Raw genomic sequence first — 22,662 nt, 5'->3', positions numbered from 1 at the left:
GGAAGTGGCTGGGTTCTGGTTCTGATGTACGCTGTTCTGCAAATGCAAAGTGGTGCAAACGATGTGAAGGAAGTCCAGGATAAACTTCACCAAATGTATGGCATGTTAGCTGACATTTTGAGCTCATGAAAAGAACTCGTTAAAGTTGAACAATGAGTTTGGCGTACAACGTTGTCACTGGAAAACTTCTTCTCATGGCCTTGTTCCCTGTTGAAATCATTTACGTCGAGGACGGAGCTGTATGTCAGGGTCCTCACAGCGAGGTTGAGGAGTGCCAGGTGGGAAAGGAATGTTATTCCTCGGTGCAGTGTATTGCAGAACACAATAGGCCAAGATATTCTTACGTTAGATCATCTAACACATCTTTGTGCAGACGTTCAAAAAAGAAAAATCTCAAAGCTAACGTCAGCAGAAAGCTTCCAGATCTGTTTCAAATAGCTAACAAGCTGCGGGCTGACTGTCCACTAGTTCAGTACAGGGATATCTACAATTATTTGCCTAACACGCCTGGACTTTACACCGCTGATGCAACGAAGGTGCAACATGTCTTCTGCATTGTGCGGGTTAATGTTGAAGAATTACGTGACACAGTTTGCCTTTGGAGATGAACAGATTCTCTATTCTGACAATCTCAGCAAACAGAAACAGTAAACGAACGACACTACCCAGCAAACATTCAGACATTTGAGGACCATTGAAACAACATTGGTTCAAGACGTCCCGGCTGTCATGGTTGAAAAATCGTTCTAAAATGAAAGTAGAATTGACGTCACCTAGTGGATGTCCACTTACATCTGATTCATAATGTGCTATATAACTAAACCTAATTGTCAAAATAACTATTATACATGTAACCCCCGATGACTGTAGACACGTACACATTTAGGAAATGTTCTGTTACATATTTTTATCAATGTAAGCTGTCCTACCGCCACAGTTTTTGGCCCAGAACACATTGCCGTCAGACCAACATTTGCTGGGTAGCAGCTGCCTGTTTCAATTACACAACACATTTAGTGTTGTTATTGTAACAAGAGTGTTACCACAGGTCACACAGAGAACTACACGCCACACCGGCATTGTCATTTTCACGCATTTATTTCTAAGGATAGAGAATCTGATAATCATGTAAAGCTCAGCTCTGATGTGGCTCACTTCTGCTTCCTGAAAATGGTGCATCAGTGCTTTTTTTCCCCTCAGTATGACTTACAAGACATTCATTCCTACTAAACACTCCTGCAAATGTATCAATTAAACTTATGTTCCACTTCCACAACTTTAACATAGAATGTACTACTACTAAATCATCTGTTGAATTAATTACAGATTCATTCAGATAAAGACGATACACTTTAGTTCGTAAATAGAATATCTACTAAGAAATTGCAATGTCTTCTCAAGCTGGGTCAGGTTCTGTTGCAGGTTTCTTCCTGTTAAAAGGGAGTTTTCAGCCCCACAGTCGCTACATGCTTGCGTAATATGAGGATTGCTGTAAAGTTTCTGACACAACTCAATCTGCTGGGTTCCTTATACAGGAAACTTTGAACTAAATTGCAAAATAAATTTAACTACGTTGGTTTGTTTAGCTTGTGAAGTGCTTTGAAAAGACTCTTGTGTGATTTGGCACAATTTAAATAAAGTTATATGAATTTAATCCAATCGGCAGCTCCTTTTACTGATTTACTGAATTAAACTTATTGATAAATTGATTGATTGGTTGGTTGATTGATTTTTTTGATTGATTGATTGGCTTGTTTCATTGATTGACTTCCAGACTTACTAATATTGATTGACTGATTTGCGTTTTGTTTAGGTTTTAAACGAGTTTTGTTAAGAGTTCAAACGAGATCCAGGTCGGACGGGGTCTCGGCTGAGTCTCTCACCAAATGAGTTTCAGTTTATGGATTCGACGAGTTTCCTGTTTCTGTCAGCGGGATGCTCGAACTCCAGTTTTTGTTTTTTGGTGGTCTCGCTCCTCCTCCCGAGTCCCGTTGCTCCTCCACAGTCACCCTCCACCCGGTCTGCTGGGAGAAGCAGGGGAGAGAAGAGAGACACTTGAGAGGCGGCAGGATTCTAGTTTTTTCCCGTCAAGATGAGGGTGTGTGTGCTGGTTCCGCTTATGTCCCTGGTTCTGGTGGTGTGCGCGGCCCGGTCTCCGTACCAGGCGGTTCTGCAGCACAGCCGAATCCGAGGCCGTCAGCAAGGGTGAGTGCTCGGTCCAACCTAACCCAGTTATCTGAGCCGAACTTGGTTCGGGGCAGAAAGAGTGTTGAGTAAGTAATGAGACTACTTCAGAGAGCTGTAGAGGTAAAACCTAAAACCAGTCCAAACGTAAGGAATGTAATTCTGCTGAATATCCGGTTCTAGTCATCAGTTTCTTTGGCCAGAAAATTAAAACCGGCGCCAGAACAGACAGTTCAGTTTGTTATGTCAGACCTGATCTCCTGTTCTGGAGGTTGGATGGGTCCATAATAAGTGAAACCAAACTGCTGTTTGAGCTCTTGTTAATCAAAATGAATCTTGGTTCTGTTAGGTGTTAGAACTGGGTCTGAACTCTCCTCAGAGAACTCCATCAGATGTTTGTATTCTGTTAGCAGCTCACATCCCATCCAGAACCTTTTACATGACCCGTTTATGGATGTGCTGACTAGTTTTGGATGTGTTCTGGTCCATTTAGAACCAAATGTCAGTGTGTTGGTCTCTTTTCTTTCAGACCCAATGTTTGTGCCATGCAGCAGATCAAAGGAACCAACAAGAAATATTTCACCAACTGCAAGCAGTGGTACCACAGGAAGATCTGCGGCAAACCCACGTGAGTCCGGATAACACATGCTTCACTGGTTCTTGTCTCTGGGCCAGTGGACAAGTCCAAACTAGGTGACAGAGTCAGTCTATGTTCAGGGGAATGGCTCGTTCTCTTACAAAGACATTTTACCTGTCAGAACCTCTGAGTCCCAGAACCAGCTTTGAGACATAGAGGTTCACCTCAAACCCAAACTTACCCCAACCGTTTTTCATGGTTCTTGTTTTTGGTAGTTTATCTTCTGAAATGTCCACAAGTTCAGACCTCCACTCTGGTTCTGGGTTCTTCTGTTGAGTCAAAATGCATGTGTTATTTTTTGGTTCATGTGCTTATTCTCCATATCCTGGGTCAGGGTTAGGTACTGGTACCAGCTGTGAACATCTTACCAGCCCCCATAAACTCCTCCTCTGGAACATCAGGGCATGTCCTGCTGAGAGCGTTGAAACACACAGACACTTCTCTGTTCTTGTGAGGACAGTGTGTGTTTTCTCTACCTGGAATGTTAAACATGATCTAGGAGCCTGTGAAATCTCTTTCATGCCATTGGAGGTCTGTCTGAGTGCAAGCACAAGTCTTGATGTTCTCAATGGGATAGATGGGTTCAGTAGGAAGTTCTGAAACACAGCTGGTTGTCATTAAATGGTCTGTGGACCAGCGGATTGCTGTGCTTCAGAACTCTTTCTCTGCTGTTTGTGTTAAGATGTTTGAAAGATCCCATTCCAACAGCAGAAAGACGCTGAGGGTCGTCTCCACAAGATTTATGAGACTGGAGGTCTGTTTCTAACAGGTCAGAAATGCTCTGTGGAACAAAACACACATTCATCATTGCAAAGAGGCGTTCAAGAGCCAGTCAAGGAAATTCACTCTGCTAAACTTTGCTCTCGTCTGCTTCTAGTTTCTGAGAGTTCCCCCTCCATTTACTTCTAGTTTCATAAAACCTGCCCACTGTGTTGTGTTCAGGCTGGTTTCTTTGGTCACAAATTTGTTGACATCAGCAGAAAAAACAGGAAGTGGAACAGGGTTCACTCTGTTGTCTCTGCATCTTTTTTTGTGTGTGGAGGAAGTCAAATACTAGCAGAGGAAAGACTCACTGCGCAGGAACCCACTCATGGGTTTAGAGCAGGTCAGGTGGTTTTATCAGAGCTCCACCCACAGACACCTGAACATCAGGAAAAACCCTCATCCCTTCAAACTACTGAGATTTTAATGCTACTGAGATTTCTGGTTGGATAGTCTCAACTTTGCACTTCATGTTTCTGAAACTCTGATGGAGGAACCCGACCTCCAGCTGTAACAATGGACTTCCTGTGTTATGCGTGCACAGAAAAGAATGGCAAATGCTTTTTTCGATGTAAAAATCCAGACGTATTTCCAGAGTAATGAACAGAGTGTTTGTGTGGGCAGCTTTACACTCATTTAAAGGCTGGTACAGCAGTTACTACCACAGACATCATATACGTAGATGCCTCGTAAACTGGCGCTGCCTATTGGAGCTGCTGTAGTGGCTGGCTGCCATCTTGGATGGGTCTTTATTAACCCCCAGCACATTCATTTTTGAGGAAGCCAGTTCGAGAGCCACATCGAGAGGAGCCAGCTGAAGTGGCTCAGGCATCTGGTCAGGATGCCTCCTGGACGCCTCCCTGGTGAAGTTTTCCGGGCACGTCCAACTGGGAAGAGGCCTAAAGGTAGCGCCAGGACACGTTGGAGGGACTATGTCTCTCACCTGGCCAGGGAATGCCTTGGGATTTACCCGGAGGAGCTGGCTCCGGCGGCTGGGGAGAGGGAAGTCTGGGCCTCTCGACTTAGGTTATTGCACCCGTGACCTGACTCTGGATAAGCGGATGAAAATGGATGGATAGATGTTTACGAAAACTAAAAAACACACATTTTATTATGCTTATCACTAAATCAGATATATGGTAAGTGTTGGCGAGTGTAACCATTGGGTCGCCGAGCAGCTAATTAGGGGATGTGTTGACGCGCCCTCAGAGCATTCCAGTCCAGGTTTCGATTAAAGCGACTTTATTGGTTGTTCAAAAATATTTCCTTCAATCCGCGTTCACAAGCATCACACAACCAGAAAAATGAACAGATCCACAAAGTAGAGCTAATAATTCATGCAAAAATCATTTGAGCGGTCTGCAAAGGTTGATTTCCCTTATCACCTGCTCATTATAACAGCCTTCCCATGCAGGTGCGCAACAGGTAAATAACAGGTTTGACAAGTAATCAAAATTGCGCCCACATTTTCTAAGTTAACACACATCTCTTCAGTGGCGGACTGGTAATTGGGAGAAATGGGAGAAATGGGAGATTTCCCAGTGGCCTGGCCGTTAAACTGGCCCGCTCAGTGATTGCCGGTCATGATGTGTGGAATATCTAAATGAGCAATCCGTCATGCAGCTCATCAGGGCATCTGCTGTCCTGATGCTCGCACAAACGGAGCAAACTGGGCACAAAGACACCCCCTCCTCTCACTTTGTCGGGGTCTGGCAAAGCGCAGCAGACACCCACCACCCCAGAGCGTGCTACAGCACCACCACGCCTTTGGCCCCAGAGGCAAAATGGACCAAGACGGACCAGGAAAGGTGGAGCAGAACAGGAGAGATGGAAAAAGAAGAAATCTCTGGCCACAGATGCATGTCCAGGCTGGCCTGTATGTGGTCATGTTGGGAGAACTGGTTTAAGGTGGAGATTTTGGGCCAGTTTAGTTATGGCGCAGCGCGCAATGCCTGGCACGTGGGGTGGGTTGGGAAAGGAGAGACAGCGGCTGTCAGGAACGGATCATGATGATCAGGTTCTGATGATCAGATCATCAGACTCATCCTTTTAGGGACAGAGAGCAGTGCATTGGACCAGTACCAGTACCGCCATTATTTCTAAATATAACCTTTCAGCATACCAGAACTTTTTCTAGGGTACAGTGCCTTCCGGTAAATTTTCCAGGTATTTATTAGTCGAAATCTCTAGAGATTTTTGAAAAGATATCTGTGTGTCCTCAATCATCAGTCATCCACAGTCTGGTACGAGCTCCATGAAGGGCCGCAGTTTGCGCAAAAGGTGCATCACTGCTGCGCGTCACCATCAGCTCAGGCAGAGGAGAGAAATTAAAACCGTTTCCCCACACCATTCGCATTCCCACAATGACTGACAGCAGCTGACCAGCCAGTGGTTAAACGCTCTGACAGGCAGGTACATCCATGGAAGAGAAACGGTTTCTAAACGGAAATATGGATCGTGAGCAAACTCAAGACATAAAAGGAGTGTGCTTCACTTGAAATATTGTGGTCATAAACATCCAGCTGCTGCTGATCATGAGACAGATGAGATGATAATTCTGACCTGGACTGATATGGATTAGATTTCACATCAGCCCTGATGATCATTTATGACATTTCTTGTTAAATGCATAAACCTTCACCACTGGCTTATTTTGTCTTTGGTTCATAGCATTTAAACCCCTAGTATTATTATTGGTGTTTATATGAATATTATGAGGAAAACATCCATATATACTGGTCTGTCAGTATATATGGATGTCAGAGATGTGTGCATCTGCAAAAGTCTTCTTCCATTGTTGAGGCTGTCCATTTAATCTGTGCCTACTACATTGTAAACCTAAATGTCTAAGCCCCATGAGATGTCTTCTCCTTTTCTGTGGCCGTCTCCAAGCTTAGGTCCTCCACCACCCATGGTGTCCCACAAGGTTCTGTGCTGGGGCCTCTGCTCTTCCTCCTCTATCTGCTTCCTCTTCAGCACATCCTGAGCTCCTTCAAAGGAATCTCCTACCATCTTTATGCAGATGACATCCAACTGTACATCTCCTTTCAGCCCCATGAGATGTCTAAACTGCAGCTGTTACACACCTGCTTAGACTGTATCAAAACCTGGATGGCTCGGAGCTTTCTACAGCTGAATGAAGATAAGACTGAGATCCTCATCTGTGCCCCAGACAAGCTGGTTCCCAAAGTCAGAGACTCTCTTGGTCAGCTTGCTTCTCACACCAAACCTTCCGTCAGGAATCTTGATGTGACCTTTGACCCAGCTCTCACCCTGGATTCTCATGTCAGTTCTCTTGTTGGCTCTTCCTTCTTTCATCTCAGGAACATTGCTAAGCTGAGTTCCATTCTGTCCCGTTCTGAACTTGAGACAGTTCTCCACACCTTCATCTCCTCACGCTTAGACTACTGTAACTCTCTTTTCACGTGTCTGAGCAGAACCTCCCTGAACCGTCTACAGGTGGTTCAGAATGCCTGTGCTCGGCTTCTGACCAAGTCTTCCAAATACACCCACATCACCCCGCTTCTCCTCCAGCTTCACTGGCTGCCAGTCAACTTCAGGGTTCATTTCAAGATCCTGGTTCTGGTCTATAGGGCCTTACATGGACAAGCACCATCTTACATTGGTGATCTTCTTAGTCCCTACACCCCCAGCAGGTCCCTGAGGTCCAGTGATCAAAGCCTACTGGTTGTGCAGCACCAGGCTAAAGACCAAAGGTGACAGATCATTTGCTGCTGTGGCCCCCAGACTCTGGAACTCTCTCCCCTGAGCCTGAGATCAGTGGTCTCCTTCAAAAAGCAGCTGAAGACTCACTTGTTCAAGCTGGCTTTTGTATGACCTTCTTCACCACTCTCTCCTTGTTCTGCTCTCCCCACCTTTTCCACCTTCCTCAGGATCCACTGATTTCCCTCTTTCCTATTCACTCTCTTTCTTAACATTTTTTAATCACAATTGTCTATTTTTGCTCATTTTAAATGTATTTTAACCATTTTCTAAATTCTTTTTTATAGTTTTCCGTTTTTGTGAAGCACCTCGTGATTTTTATATTGATAGGTGCTATAGAAATGATATTTTCTTCTTCTAAATGACACTAATGATGCAGTCATGTAGCAATGAAGAGACCCCCCCCCCCCCCCCCCCCCACACACACACACACACTTGTTTATGTCTCTGCTTGTGGTGTGATTCTCTTGACCCAGACATGTAGTCTGGTACCTGTTAGCCTTAAATTCAGGTGGATGATGGTGTCTGGACAATTTCATCTAATGTGCAGGAGGCACGTTTGACAGAATAAAATAGAATTTCAGTTTATGCAACATAAGCAGAGATTATAGCAGCAGAACACAAATATTTATATTTTAGAGTAAAGCATCAGGGCACATGCAAAGTTTTAATTAAGTTGTTTTACACTTTTACATCAGTAGGCACCCAACCTGACCCACTTTTAGTGTTTAGCGTGAATTGGGTGGTGGCCTGGGATGGTTTCAACATTCCCGGCATGAATGAATGTCCCAGTCCGCCCCCCTCCCCCTGTGCAGCGGCTGCAAACTCACTGATGCGCCTGCAGCCTCTCAGAGTTCCTGCTGCTCTAAACATTGAAATAATTATTTCATTTTCTGCTCCTCACTTCTGATTACCTTCAATGGTGTCTGTTTGTTGCAACCACCAGGTACAAAAACTAACTTGTTTTTATTTGACTATTTTTCTGTCCTGTCTGTTTATTATCTTCCTGCATCTCTCAATCCTAAAGAAAAACTGCTACCTGCCTTCATATTTTTTCACCTTATGAATTTTCTTTGAACTGCAGTTCAAAAAGATCTACCGACCGCAAAAATAGCGTAGTGCGCGCTGACCGCACCGAGGTGAATTCACCGGAGGAAGAAACAGGTGATGCGCTTTGCAACGCAGCTGTAAAACACATCAGGCACAAATAAAAGACAGAAAGCTCGAAAGGATATGAGCCGACATAAACGATTGTGTTAAATTTGTTTTTGAGGCGGAGATACTTTGAGAATTTTACTGTGGCCGTGCTCATGACGCATATGTCTGGAACGCGTCAACGATCAGAGCTCTGCGCCTCTAATTCCCAGAGAGTCCACATAGATAATGTAATATAAGTAGAACCAGGATTGTTTCGGGCCATTTTGGCAGGAAAAAAAGGTAAACAAACACGGACGTAACCATGAACGTGAACGGGATCCGCTTGGATTTTACTTCGTCAGAGTTTACTTCACACTTTAAAACCGAAGAAATCGTTTAATATAGTCAGAAATTAAATAGAAAACATCTCCGACCCTTACCGTGCCCCTGGGATACTTTTTTAAAAATGCCAGAAGCTGTCGGAGCGGACTTCTTACCGGACCTGACCGGGGAACCCCCTTGGCATTCCCCCGGCCGGAGGAGCTGGGGAGAGGTCTGGGACTCTCGACGCTACTGCCCGCTTCGACGCCAGAAGCTGTCGGAGTGGACTTCTTACCGGACCTGGCCGGGGAACCCCTTGGGATTTACCCGGAGGAGCTGGCTCCGGCGGCTGGGGAGAGGGAAGTCTGGGCCTCTCGATGCTACTGCCCCCGCAACCCGACTCCGGATAAGCGGATGAAAATGGATGGATGGATGGACAAATAACAGATTTACACGTAAGTGGTTTAAATAGAGTGCTGTGCTGTTTGAATGTATAAACTGAACACCAAGAGAAATCACTAGTTTGATTTTTTTCCATGAATAAAATAAATATGCCAGGCAGGAGCGTCTCAGGTTCTGTCTGAGATCTGTCTCGGTGAGACAGATAATTGCAATTCAAAGTGCTTTTTATGTGTGATCTGACAATTGATCAACCATTGCTTAAAAATTAAATACAGCTTAGCCGGTTAATTGCTGTGATCATAAAACACGTAAACGGCAGCAGGCAGAAATCACGAGGCAACGTTTTACGTGATGTTTACTTGTTGCTATGAGTAATAAGACAGAAAAAGCCACGCCAACTCCCGGAGCTCTATAGCTCCGGGAGTTGACGTCACGTTTCCCGGCATGCAACAGTTCAAATCGAAACTGCGCCATTTGGCAGGCAGAAGCCGGCAGCTGGACTATTTGTTATTGTCAGAAAACTCAGACGGGAAATATGGTAGATTCCTGTTGTGCCCCAGGATGCAGAACAGACGCGGACGACATAAGGAATGAGCCATCTACAGGATTCCCCAAGATCCGGAGCGCCGCAAACGTGGGATCATTGCAATAAAACGCGCTAGTGACTGGGCTAAAATGAAACTGTGGGACCCAGAGAGTAAAGGTTTTTGCTTATGCAGCGACCACTTCAGCAACCACTTCATATCAGGTACTTAAACCAACGTTTCCTCTATTTCTCTATTTTAAATGCTTTTATTACGATTCTTAGTGGGCTTCCTAAACTTATTTTGGCGTGGCTTTTTCCGTCTTATTACTCATAGCAATAAGTAAACGTCACGTAAAACGTTGCCTCGTCATTTCTGCATGCTGCCGTTTCCGTGTTTTATGATCACAGCAATTAACCGGCTAAGCTGTATTTAATTTTTAAGCAATGGTTGATCAATTGTCAGATCACACATAAAAAGCACTTTGGATTGCTATTATCTGTCTCACCGAGATGGATCTCAGACAGATCCTGAGACGCTCCTGCCTGATTATATTCACGGAAAAAAATCAAACTAGTGATTTCTCTTGGCGTTCAGTTTATACATTCAAACAGCACAGCACTCCATTTAAACTACTTACAAGTAAATCTATGTTATTTGTCCATCCATCCATTTTCATCCGCTTATCCGGAGTCTGGTTGCGGGGGTAATAGCCTAAGTCGAGAGGCCCAGACTTCCCTCTCCCCAGCCACTTGGGCCAGCTCCTCCGGGGGAATCCCAAGGCGTTCCCTGGCAAGGTCCGGTAAGAAGTCCGCTCCGACAGCTTCTGGCATTTTTAAAAAGTATCCAGGGGCACGGTAAGGGTCGGAGATGTTTAGTCTATTTAATTTCTGACTAAATAAAACAATTTCTTTGGTTTTAAAGTGTGAAGTAAACTCCGACGAAGTAAAATCCGATCCCGTTCATTTTGTTTACCTTTGTTGCCTGCCAATATGGCGTCTACTAACTGAGACTCACGTGACGTCTGGAGCTCTATTGACTGTCCAGCCAAACATTGTCTAAAGCTTGGTCTATGCTTGACTCGTCCGCGAGGTTCGCAAGGCTCCGCGCGGAAAAGTTGCGTCATTTTAACAACTACGCCCCACCACCGCGCCTCCGCACACCGCACCTAGGAAATTTTCTAACCACGCGGACGGTCAGGCGGAAAGACATGGCGGACTGGCAAGAACTAGTATGGCAGAGGTTCGTAAATACAGACATTTGTATGATTCAGCTCTCAAAGATCACCGTGATCAACATGTTGTTAATAATTCTTGGAGAGAAATAGCTCGCACTGTCGGAACAGACGAGGACGCTGTTAAAAAAAATGCTGGAATGCCATGTTGTAAATAACAGGAATTTTTACTTCTACTGCAGTTTAGTGTTGGATGCATGCCGTAGAGCTCCATGCTGCCCCGTTCAGTTTGCTAGAATATTGGCTCACCGCAGAGACAAGCCACATGAACCATAAACGCTGCAAGTTGTGAAGCGCGTTCCATCCTCGAGCCGCATCACCAAGCGGAAAGTAAACGTGTCAAGCATAAACCAAGCTAGCACTAGAACTCCCAGTCTTTTCTGATTCCCCCAGCTCTACCAGAGCTTTGTCAAATGACTGCTTGATTTAATAACAATGACTAAATCACTGATCGTTAGCTGCCTTTCATTTGTAAATGTAGCCAGCCACAAATGATGGCCAAAGGAATGTGCTTGGGGGCTGTCAGTCTTTCAGACTGGCCCAGTGGCTCTACTTGTCTCTCTCCTGTCTTGAATCTGGTCAACTGAACTTGTCCATCCAGACGTCACAGAAGCACACAAAGGACAAGAAAGGATTTTTTATATAGCACTTAATAAAAAAAATCATGAGTAGCTTCAAAAGAACAATTAAAATATAAAATAGGTAAAAGTATAATAAAAATCTGAAGATAAAATGAAGAATAAAGAAAATGTGAATAAAACTGAAAAAGAAAAGGTTAGCATGGGATCCTGAAAAATGTGGAATGGTTCATGTCCTCTGTCTTATGTCTCCCATGTTTCTTCCATGTCGTTCCCCTTTTCCTATGCATCATTGCATTTTATGTTCCTCTATTTATTATCTTTCAGGCTATGAGCTGCAGATTTGAATGCATTAGGGATGCACCGATCAGGTTTTTTTGTGCCGATCACCGATACCGATATCAAAGAATGCCGATACCGATCACCGGCCAGAAATTTTCTACAACATTATAATGAGTGGTACAAACTACATAATCTGGGAATAAAGGAAATGTAACCTAATCTAAAATGGTCTGTATTAAGGTTGTCACGGTGTGAAAATTTAAACTCACGGTTATTGTGACCAAAATTACCACGGTTTTCTGTATTATCGCGGTATTTTTTTTTTAAACGTGCTACATTTTCACACAATTAAATAAACCCTGTATGTCTGGAAATATTGTCCTCAGTTTGTGTCTAAATGTTGCCTAAAATGTGTTTTTTTTTTTGTAATTATGTTGTTTATTTGTTTACATTTTTTCCCTTTAGTCTTTAAACTACCAATATTTGCCCATAACTTATTTTTTTGTCTGTTTGATGTCATCATTTAAAAATATTAGATCAGCTGATACTCAGTACTCAAGTAGCCTTCTAATCAGATACTTTTTTACCCTTACTTGAGTAATAATCCCTATATCAGGAAAATATTGTCCTCCGTTTGTGTCCTTGCAGTGAGCTTTGCAGATTTGGGAAAATGTCATCAGGCAGTAATCATTGTTAAATTAATAATTATTCTTGGAGAGAGACCAACTCCTATCTGCCCCTGGGAGCCCCGTGATGCATAGCATCATTTCAACATGGGGGTGTCCGCGACACGGTTTATATGCAGGTAGCGGCGCTGCGGCTGCTTTATGTGGCGGCTTGTTGCATTCTCCCTCAACCCAAATCCTTGGATCACGCATTTTAGCTAAAACGCTAACGTTAGCTTGCCTTGCGTTGACTGTAGAGTTGTGGACAGAGGCGGTTTTACCATTAGGCATAGGTAGGCAGCCGCCTGGGGCCCCCATGTGTTGGGGGGCCCCCTAGCCCCTAGCCCGGCACCCCTCTGTTAACGCCACAACATTATTACCAACCTGTGGCTGCAGACGGGATTGGACATGCGCACTTCTCATTACCATAATTCCTGAACCCTTCAAGATATATCATTAAAATTCCAAAAGTGCTGAAAAGATAAAAGTGGGGCTTTTCGTGCATATACAATACATTACGGTAGCCACCGGGATTCCCTGTTTTGAGAGCAACGAATCACAGCACAGATTGAGAGACGTGCTGAGTTAGTCATCCAAAATGTTCACGTTTATAACTTTTGAATGGCTGATCTGATCCAAGAAATTCCAACAGTTCCTAAAAGTACATAAAAGCAGCTTTCCAACGATCTATAGCATGAAGCAATCAGATTTATGGAAAATATCGCTACGAGAGGAAATCCTGCTGTACAGCCTGATTGAAACGGAGCACAGCAGAGCACAGCGCCGCGGTGAAAGCGGATAACGGAACGGGGAAGCTAATTAGCATAAAAAGCCAACATGAAATTATGGAAATGCCTCAAAGAAAATCAACACGATCTGTTAGGTGTCCCAGAATGCTTATATCTGAAGACAGTGACCACGAAGAAGGACAGATCTCCAGTGAACCAGGATATGAACATTTGTTCAGTCTTTATATTTTAGTTTTTTGTTTAAACAACCCTCATTTGCTAATTGTAAGATTCAGCTTCATTCCAGCATTATTTATCTTTTTACAATAAATTATTATTTTTGCTAAAACAAAAGTTTTTGGTATAGCAGTGCACGGTGTGCAAGAGAAGCACCCCATGGCAGTGTGAGGTGTGCAGGACTGCCTGCAGCTGGAGAGAAACTGCTTCAAGGTCTACCACATCAAATAAAAACGTCTGAAAGTTTACAAAAATAAATGGTCTTAAAAACTGCTAAAAAAGATACCAAGGTTCACACTTTTTTAAGAATAGATGCATTACAGTTCAAAGTTTAAATTGTTTGCCCAGTAATTTTGAATTTCCTGTTCAGTAATAACTGTAAAAAATTCAAATCCGTTTTTTGCTTTTTCACTTTTAAGCTGATTTTTTAAAGGCTTTAATAGAAATAAATTCTAAATAGAAGAAGAAAATATCATTTCTATAGCGCCTCAAGATAAAAATCACGAGGCGCTTCACATAAACAAAAAAATATATATAAAAAAGCATTTAGAAAATGTTTAAAAATATATTTTAAATGAGCAAAAAATAGGCAATTGTGATTTAAAAGAAAAAATGTTAAAAAAGAGAGTGAATAGGAAAGAGGGAAATCAGTGGACCCTGAGGAAGGTGGAATAGGTGGGGAGAGCAGAATAAAGAGAGAGTGGTGAAGAAGGTCATACAAAAGCCAGCTTGAACAAGTGAGTCTTCAGCTGCTTTTTAAAGGAGACCACTGAGTCCACTGATCTCAGGCTCAGGGGGAGAGAGTTCCAGAGTCTGGGGGCCACAGCAGCAAATGATCTGTCACCTTTGGTCTTTAGCCTGGTGCTGCACAACCAGTAGGCTTTGATCACTGGACCTCAGGGACCTGCTGGGGGTGTAGGGACTAAGAAGATCACCAATGTAAGATGGTGCTTGTCCATGTAAGGCCCTATAGACCAGAACCAGGATCTTGAAATGAACCCTGAAGTTGACTGGCAGCCAGTGAAGCTGAAGGAGAAGCGGCTTCACTTTTCTTTTCATGAAATGTTGAAGTGGTTTGGAAATACAAACCATACACTGAAAGCTGAAGTTGTTCTGAAAAAAGGAGAAGATTTACACACACTTTGCACTTTTTATTACAATTTTACAGCCATAAGATTAAAAAAATACCAGGCGGCCCTGTTATAATTATGGTCATAAGAGGGTTATTAAGACGGCGATGCACAAACAGGAAGTGATTGGTAGTCATTCCATTCCAATCCAGTTGGTGGCGGTAATGCACCAAATTGTTGTTTGCCAAGTGCCATAAGACCACAAATAATAATAAGAGAGGCGGGAGTGTTCGTAACAAACGCAAAGTGATAGTCAAAACATTAAGCATGAAATGGAGTTATCCTAGTGGCTCCAATAAGAGAAAGAAGCAGCTTGCTTCATAAAAGCTTTTATTTTCACCTCTGAAAGTGACGTCGTTTTTCGATGTAAACATCAAAAGGAAGCAGAAAAGGAAAGACAATGGAAAATGTTTAAAGGGAGGAAAACAGACCAAAATGGAAAATAGAAAAAAAAACTAAGGCTAAAGCACAGGAGCACTGACAGGAAGAAGAAAGCAGAGCAAATATTGAAAGCACTCAAAGGGAGGGAAGTACAGGAAAAAAGAGGAGGACTAATAAAAAGGGAAAATAACTCGTGTCAGAAGAGGGGAGAGTTTCGCAAATCCAGTTAAAGGTAAGATAGTGGAAAATTTAGTGTAAGGGGCCCCATGTCTGTGTTCGCCTTGGGCCCCCAAATTGCTAAATCCGCCCCTGGTTGTGGGTGATGGTCACGCAGATGTGTCATGAGATTTGAAGCGTTGCTGCCTTTCACAGACACTTTTTCTGCACGTGCTACAAACAGGATAGCCGTCTTCTATAAACTCCCTCGGCATTCTTCAAATATCTAAAATATGCCCGTACTTCCGACTTTGTCTTCTTTGAGGGATAATAAATGTCCTCCTGAGCACTGCTGTCTCCTCCTTTGGCCATTATTTCAGCTTTAGCTTCAAGAAAGTTTTGGTTGTAAACAACAAAGCGTGCATGTGCCGCCGGCAACTTCAGCCGATGATACAGTGGCTGGTAAGGGTCACCGCGCCTACACCGCAGCCACGGTAAACCCACCAAGATAATATAGTTTTTTAAAAAACAAGACGGTTATTATTATTGTCAACTTTTTTTTTACCGGGGTTTACCGCTACACTGGTTACCGTGACAACCCTACCTGATCGGTCTGCTTTGATCTATTTTGAAAAATTCCGATCAAAACCGATAGGGGCGCTATCGGCCGATTACGATCAAATGCCGATCCATCGGTGCATCCCTAGTATGCATATGTTATTTTTGATCTTTTGACATGAGTATGAAAATAAACATTGACTACGTTTACATGCAGCCAATATCCGGGTTATGGTCGGGTTAAGGTCGGCATTCGGGTTTCTGAGTTGATCAGAATAACCCGTTTACAAGCGCAAATAGAAAGAGTTACCCCTACCTTGCATAACCCGATGTAAATGCGGACGTTGGCGTAGCGTCAGGACGTATGGACTACGTCCAGACGCAATATGCGTCATTTCCGGTTCTTCTTGTTCCGGTATCCGTGAAAACAACAACATTTTTCCCAGTTCGGAAGAGATAGCGACCGTGTTTGTTTGCGCTTTAGTTTCCTTGTCACTCCGAAAGTGTGGTGCTGTGCTGCGACTCGCCATGTTGCTCCCAACTTGTTGTTTACTTCCGGTGTTCTGGCGCATACAAGACGTCTCGCTACTCAAAAGACCAAGATTCCTTGCGAACAGAGCATGCGCAGAACACACGCTTTAATGGGGATATCCCGATATGCGTTTACACGACCAAACATTCGGGTTAGAAAAGGGTTACCCCAGGTGTAGTAAAAACCCAGTTATGAGCATATCCGGGTTTCTGGCGGTGTTTACATGGACCTGCGGAACCGGGTTATTGTGAATATTTGGGTTTTAAAAGGGTTACTGGCTGCATGTAAACACACTGATTTTGGAATTTGAAATGTTTGAATCTTTGAATGAATTTTCACTACATCACCGATTTCCATGTAATTGCCACATTTACAGAATAAAGGCAACCATCCACAAGTGATTAAGAATCCTACATAACAGCAGCCCAGTCAAATGACAACTCTGGTAGAGATGGGGGATCCAGTCAAATGAGAACTCTCTGGGAGCTCTAGTGGCAAAAGGTCCATCACCCACACTTTGGATGACCTCCAAAGGTTCTAAAGTTTTGGTTATATTTATGCCAATCAAAAGCTCCACCTGAGCCCTAATTTCTGGCATGTTAACATGCTTCAGGTGCGGCCATTCCTCCAGGTCCTGTTGCTTTGGAATGTTAACCACGTCTACAGGCATCCTGGGCTGTGTAAAGAGGTTGGGCATGTCACAATAGATGTCACTGTCCAATTGATTTTGAGTTAAGGCACAATTAAACTGTCCACCACTCTTTCTTGTCCCATAATGCGCAGGAGAATCCTCGTCCTCCTCCCAGGAAGTTTTAACTTGTCCATAAGACCTACTGTACAAAGGATGCCGAACTCCCCTGGTCTAAGAAGGCATAGGTTCCACAGGTTTTTTTTATCTTTTCTTTGATTTCACTTTTAACTGGCACAATGGCAAGCTTACGTTCTCGTTCACTGGCCCCAGTCAGACCACTAGTTTGGACTGTAACAGGCATTCTGTTTGACTCAGTTTCGATACTGATCTCTTTCTTGTCAAGAATAGGAAGCAGAATTGCATGTTTGGAGCCACAAATTTCACACAGACGTTTTCTGCATTCTCTACTGATGTGCCCAGTACACAGACAGCCAAAGCAGACTCCATTCCTTTTGCAAAATGAAATTTTCTCATTGTGAGTTTTCTTTCCAAACAAAGCACATGACTCTAACCCATGTCCACATTTGCAAAACATACAAATCTTCACAGCACTGTGGCAATCTTGAGCCCCCTTTTGACTCTTTCAACATCAATGTTACACCCCAGGTCATCTAGGTAACCTGGGGCAACAAAAAAAATCTATTTTCTAGTTCAGAATGTAACTCAAAGGTTTTATTTAACAGAACAGAGCCCAAAACACAAAGAACACTGAAAACGATGTGATCGATGCAGGGGTGGACCTTTAAAGCGCCCGAGCGCCAATGGCGCTAAATTTTCTCGTCGGGCGGTAAATACTTGACGACTTACCGCCCGGGTGGCGCCCGGCAACCATCCACAAGTGAGCCTTATTTGTCATTTACACACCGGCTTTCACCTACATCATGGCCCCGCCCTGTAGGGAAGCTGCCGTTTTCGTTTCGCGCGCATGAACCTGCGCGCCTCTAGCCACGTACTGCACTTGTACGATTCGTGCACGTACTGCACCATTCTAGTTATTGTCACGTGAACTATAAGTTCACTATTAAAGACGAAGTGGAACCACGCTAGAAACACACAAGCACGCAGGAAGATCGCGCCTCCACAGGGATGGGATTTCTTGATGAAATCTCCGGCAAAACGCTTTAAAACTGGTGAGGAGAAGCGAGACAGTTCGAAACTGTATGAAGCAGAGAAGCGTGTGCGTAGGTGGAACGATTCTTGGCAGTTTAAAGAAGACGGGAGGCGCGGAGAATGGCCGTATTTGAGTTGAGTAGCGGCTCGCCTGGAAAACAGACGAGAGCAGACGGAAGCAGCAGGGGGAGTGGCTGAAAGCCGGCGTTTAACGCCGGGGACACACCGGCCACGGAAGCGCCCGAAGCGAATCGCTCACGAAGTCCGGCCGCTGCTCAGTTCAGATCAGACGCGCCCCATTCAAGGCGCGCCTCGGCTCAGCTGTAGTTTTTCTTTTAATTACTTGGTGTCCTCCATTTCCTCAGCTCTTTTACTCTCTGTGTGAGTGAGTGAGTGAGTGAGTGAGTGAGTGAGTGAGTGAGTGAGTGAGTGAGTGAGAGAGGTGTGAACCAGTTGTTTCTGCCAGTTGAATCTCTTGGATTTCCCTGCATGATGGATGAAGATATCGCGTTAGCATTCACACTTGTTCAATTTTCAATTTTAATTCTGGTGCCTGTTAGCAGCTGAAACACATCATCACGTGTTTGTGGATATCATATATTCTATATGAAAACATGACTGTAATAATAAGTAAAGGTTAGCAGCTGTTCAGTGTGCTCATAGGAAACGTGACAAAAGAACACAAAACACAGATCTTAGATCAGGTGAGAGCCAGGTGTTTCCCATCATCCTCTATGTTTTGCAGCTGAGGGAGAGCAACTGCAGCGCCTTGCTCCAAAATCTGCGGCCGCCTTGATCTCACGAGGTTATCGTTGCCTACGTATGCATGACGTCAGAGCAAGTCTGCGTCAATTCGGACACAAATCTAACCGGCATGCACTGCTCGCCGATCACCACTGGCCTAATCTGCGCAAAAATGGCTCATCTCGAACACAGTCAATGGCTTGAGTACAGCAAAGCGGAGTTGGTGATGTACTGCATTGTATGCCGGAAGTATGCGACGACAAAATCGTGTTTTGTTGAGGGAATAAACAAATTCAAACTTGAATACGTTATTATGTTTGTGAATGTGTACAAAATAAAGGTTTATTACATTTAAAACGGTTCAGTTGTTATTTTGACTCGTTTTGGCAGCTGACCAGCGGGGCCGGTAGATTCTTGGCAGGGCCGGTAAATATTCAGACTTACCGGCCCGGCTGGCCGGTTGGTTTTGAAGTTAATGTCCACCCTTGCGATGGCAACAAAACATAGTAACAACTATTTAACTTCTAATTTGCCAAATTAATACAAAATACCAAAAGATCATCACAGTGGGGATTCCACCACCTGTGATGAATCTTAATTATAAAAGATTTGAGTGTAGGGCTGTCCCTGCACAAAAAGGCGAAGTGACTAAAAGAGATTCACAAGTACTGAGTTTCCCCAGCACAGAATTACACAAAGTTGTTACACAAACGGTGACTTCAAGTGACTAAATCAAAGCATGCCGAGGAGACAACAGATCAGAGACAACATCTCTGGTCTGTTGCTCCCTGAAGAGGTGAGCCAGGAGGTTTTTATGCCTCCAGTCCTCAAATCAGTAGGTGATTATCATCTCCAACAGCTTGGTGCTTCATGGGTCATGGAGAACTCCCCTGGTCTAAGAAGGCATAGGTTTCCACTGTTTTTTATCTTTCTTTGATTTCACTTTAACTGGCACAATGGCAAGCTTACATTCTCGTTCACTGGCCCCAGTCAGACCACTAGTTTGGACAGTAACAGGCATTCTGTTTGACTCAGTTTCGATACTGATCTCCTTCTTGTCATGAATATGGAGCAGACTTGCATGTTTGGAGCCATAAATTTCACACAACAGACGTTTTCTGCAATCTCTACTGATGTGCCCAGTACACAGACAGCCAAAGCAGACTCCATTCCTTTTGCAAAATGAAATTTTCTCATTGTGGGTTTTCTTTCCCAACAAAGCACATGACTCCAACCCATGTCCACATTTGCAAAACATACAAATCTTCACAGCACTGTGGCAATCTTGAGCCCCCTTTTGACTCTTTCTTTCAACATCAGAGACAGTTGTACCAAAGCTACTTCGTTTAATCTTTGGGTGAGGAAAATGTTTCCGTCCTCCTTCACTCTTAGCAGTTGAATGTGTTAATGGAGCGTCACATAAATGTCCAAATACAGGATCTGTAACAATCTTAACTTAACACTCCAGGAAGGAAATGATATCATTGAATGTAGCTCTGCGATGCTGCTTGTCCTGGATATCACACACTGCTGTTCGCCATTCATCCTTCAACTTGTATGGCAGTCTTTTAATCACAGCCAGCATTTTAGTAGGTGTATTTAATTCGGAGAGATCCTGAACCTCTCCTATCACATTACAGCACCCACGTAAAAACAAACAATATGCCTGAAGAGCCTTTCCATTCTCTGATTTGATCAATGGCCATGAATGACCTTTATTCAAATAAGCAGACGCAATCACATGTTCATTTCCAAAGTGTTCATACAGCAAAGTCTTTGCCTTTTCCTATCCAGCACCATCAGACATATGTTGACAGCTCTCAACAATTACATTAGGCTGCCCTCTGGTATACTGTGCGAGATAATGCAGACAGTCATCAGCATCACCAGTCTTTGATTCAATAACCTGTTCAAATGAACGCATAAAGGGCTGAAAATGTAAAGTGTCTCCATCAAAAACTTGGATCTCTCTTTTAGTCAACAAGGAGAGACTTTGCTGACTTGGTCCATAGAAGTTAAATCACTTTGTTTCTCCATAATATACAACAAACTTTCAGAAGCCACTGGATGAGCAACTTGTGGTTGTGATAAATGTGTACCTGCTCTGCTGGTAGGTAAAGAATTAAGGCCCCATAAGAAGGGGTGCAGGTTTTTCTTTTTCACACCCTGTTGCATCATTTTCACTTGTTCCTCTGCGTTCCCAGTAGATATCTCTACATTCCTTTGCTTCTGTGGAACAAAGGTGTTTGCATCTGCATTAAGTGCATTTGCATTAAGAGCATCTCCTTCGGTTTTAACATATCATGCCATTCCATTGGATTTACATGAAACAACACTCCATCCAGTGGATCCAGTTCTTAACACATTCACTTTTGCAACAGTTGCAGCTAAATCCACTTCTAGCTGAAGCTGTTCTTTCTTTCTTTCTCAGTTGCTGTTCCAGTTCTTCAAGAGCATGCTTGTCTTTCAGCATACATTGACGAGCAAGCAAAGCAGCTATTTCAGCTTTCGCCCTGAGACGTGCAGATGAAGTAGATGATTCCTTTGAGCTCAGTCTACTGCCTTGGTTTGACACTGTCAGATGGCAACACATCATCATGAACGTCAAGTTTGGGGATTAATAATCAATGGAGGTTCTTGTCCAACATGCTCCTCTTCTTCACTTGCACCTGTGACTTTAACATGTCAGAAGATGGCTTGTTTGAATGCTTATCAATTTCAGAAAGCCATATGTCAATGTCCTCCATGAATCCTTTATTATATTTATCGATGCTTAAAAACCATGTGTTTTGTTTCGTTCTCATCAAGAGGAAATAACTTCAGGAAAGATTCATGTAATTCACTGGCATCCTTAGACAGTTGTGTTCCTCACTGTCACGACTTCAGCGGAGCAAAATGCTGCTGCTCGACTTTTAACTGGTACAGGGAGGAGTGAACACATCACTCCTGTTTTATCTTCACTGCACTGGCTGCTTGTTCATTTTAGGGTTAATTTTAAACTTCTTTTATTTGTTTTTAAGTCTTTAACCGGTCTTGCCCTGCCCTACCTCTTTGAGCTATTGCACATTCACTCCTCTTCTCTGTCGCTCAGATCATCTGACCAGTTGCTCCTGGACGTTCCAAGGACACAGCGTAAGCTCAGAGGGGATAGGGCCTTCGCCGTTGCTGCTCCCAGACTATGGGACTCTTTGCCAGCACATATTAGAAAGGCCTCCTCACTAGAAACTTTTAAATCATCTTTAAAGACCCACCTTTTTAGCTTGGCTTTCAACACCGTATGAAGTTTTGGATTTCTATTTGATTTTAGTGTTTATTTTAGTGTGCTTTTAACTTTTATACTGTATTCTATTTTATTCTGTTTTATGTTTTTATGTTCAGCACTTTGGTCAGTGAGGGCTGTTTTTGTGCTTTATAAATAAAGTTGGCTTGGCTTGGCTTGCATCACACAACCAGAAAAACAAACAGATCCACAAAGTAGAGCTAATAATTTGTGCAAAAATCATTTGAGCGGTCAACAAAGGTTGACTATCACATGCTCATTGTAACAGCCTTCCAACGCAGGTGCGCAACAGGTAAATAACAATCGATAGACACCACGTGACCCGAGACTACTCCTGTCCACCACAGTAAGGCATGACAATTAAAACATAACTAAACTAAAGAAAAATATAAAATCCCAACAGGTAAGCTTAAAAATTAATTAGTAATCCAACGAGATGTTTTCAATAGTGAGCCGGTTTTTGCAACTGTATGCTACACGATAAACAGGAATGGTTGCTCACTCTACATTGACTCAAGTTGGGTTTGGAGAGTGAGGAACCCAACCAATATGGCGGCTACGCGCTCCATGGGTGTCTACGTATTCAAGTCTATGGTTACAACATTCAGCTGGGTCAGAATCATGGCTGCTGTTGTATGATCATCTTAGAATTGCTATGAACCTGTC

General features: G+C 43.5%; 1 protein-coding gene across 2 annotated transcripts in view; it reads left to right on the top strand.

Moving 5' to 3' along the window:
* Positions 1-1,976: 1,976 nt before the first annotated feature.
* tgfbi (transforming growth factor, beta-induced) overlaps positions 1,977-22,662 on the top strand; it is a 38,849-nt gene continuing 18,163 nt past the window's right edge. For both annotated transcript variants that reach the window (XM_054739436.2, XM_015952615.3), the window contains exons 1-2: positions 1,977-2,205; positions 2,714-2,812. In XM_054739436.2, the coding sequence (XP_054595411.1) occupies positions 2,093-2,205; positions 2,714-2,812 (212 nt within the window). In that variant the 5' untranslated portion in view covers positions 1,977-2,092. The remainder of the gene's footprint in view (positions 2,206-2,713; positions 2,813-22,662) is intronic.

The sequence above is a fragment of the Nothobranchius furzeri genome, chromosome 1 (genome assembly GCF_043380555.1).
Source record: "Nothobranchius furzeri strain GRZ-AD chromosome 1, NfurGRZ-RIMD1, whole genome shotgun sequence".
Classification (NCBI taxonomy): domain Eukaryota; kingdom Metazoa; phylum Chordata; class Actinopteri; order Cyprinodontiformes; family Nothobranchiidae; genus Nothobranchius; species Nothobranchius furzeri.
The sequence above is the reverse complement of the archived record's forward strand: the minus strand, read 5'-3'. Positions and strand labels throughout refer to the sequence as shown.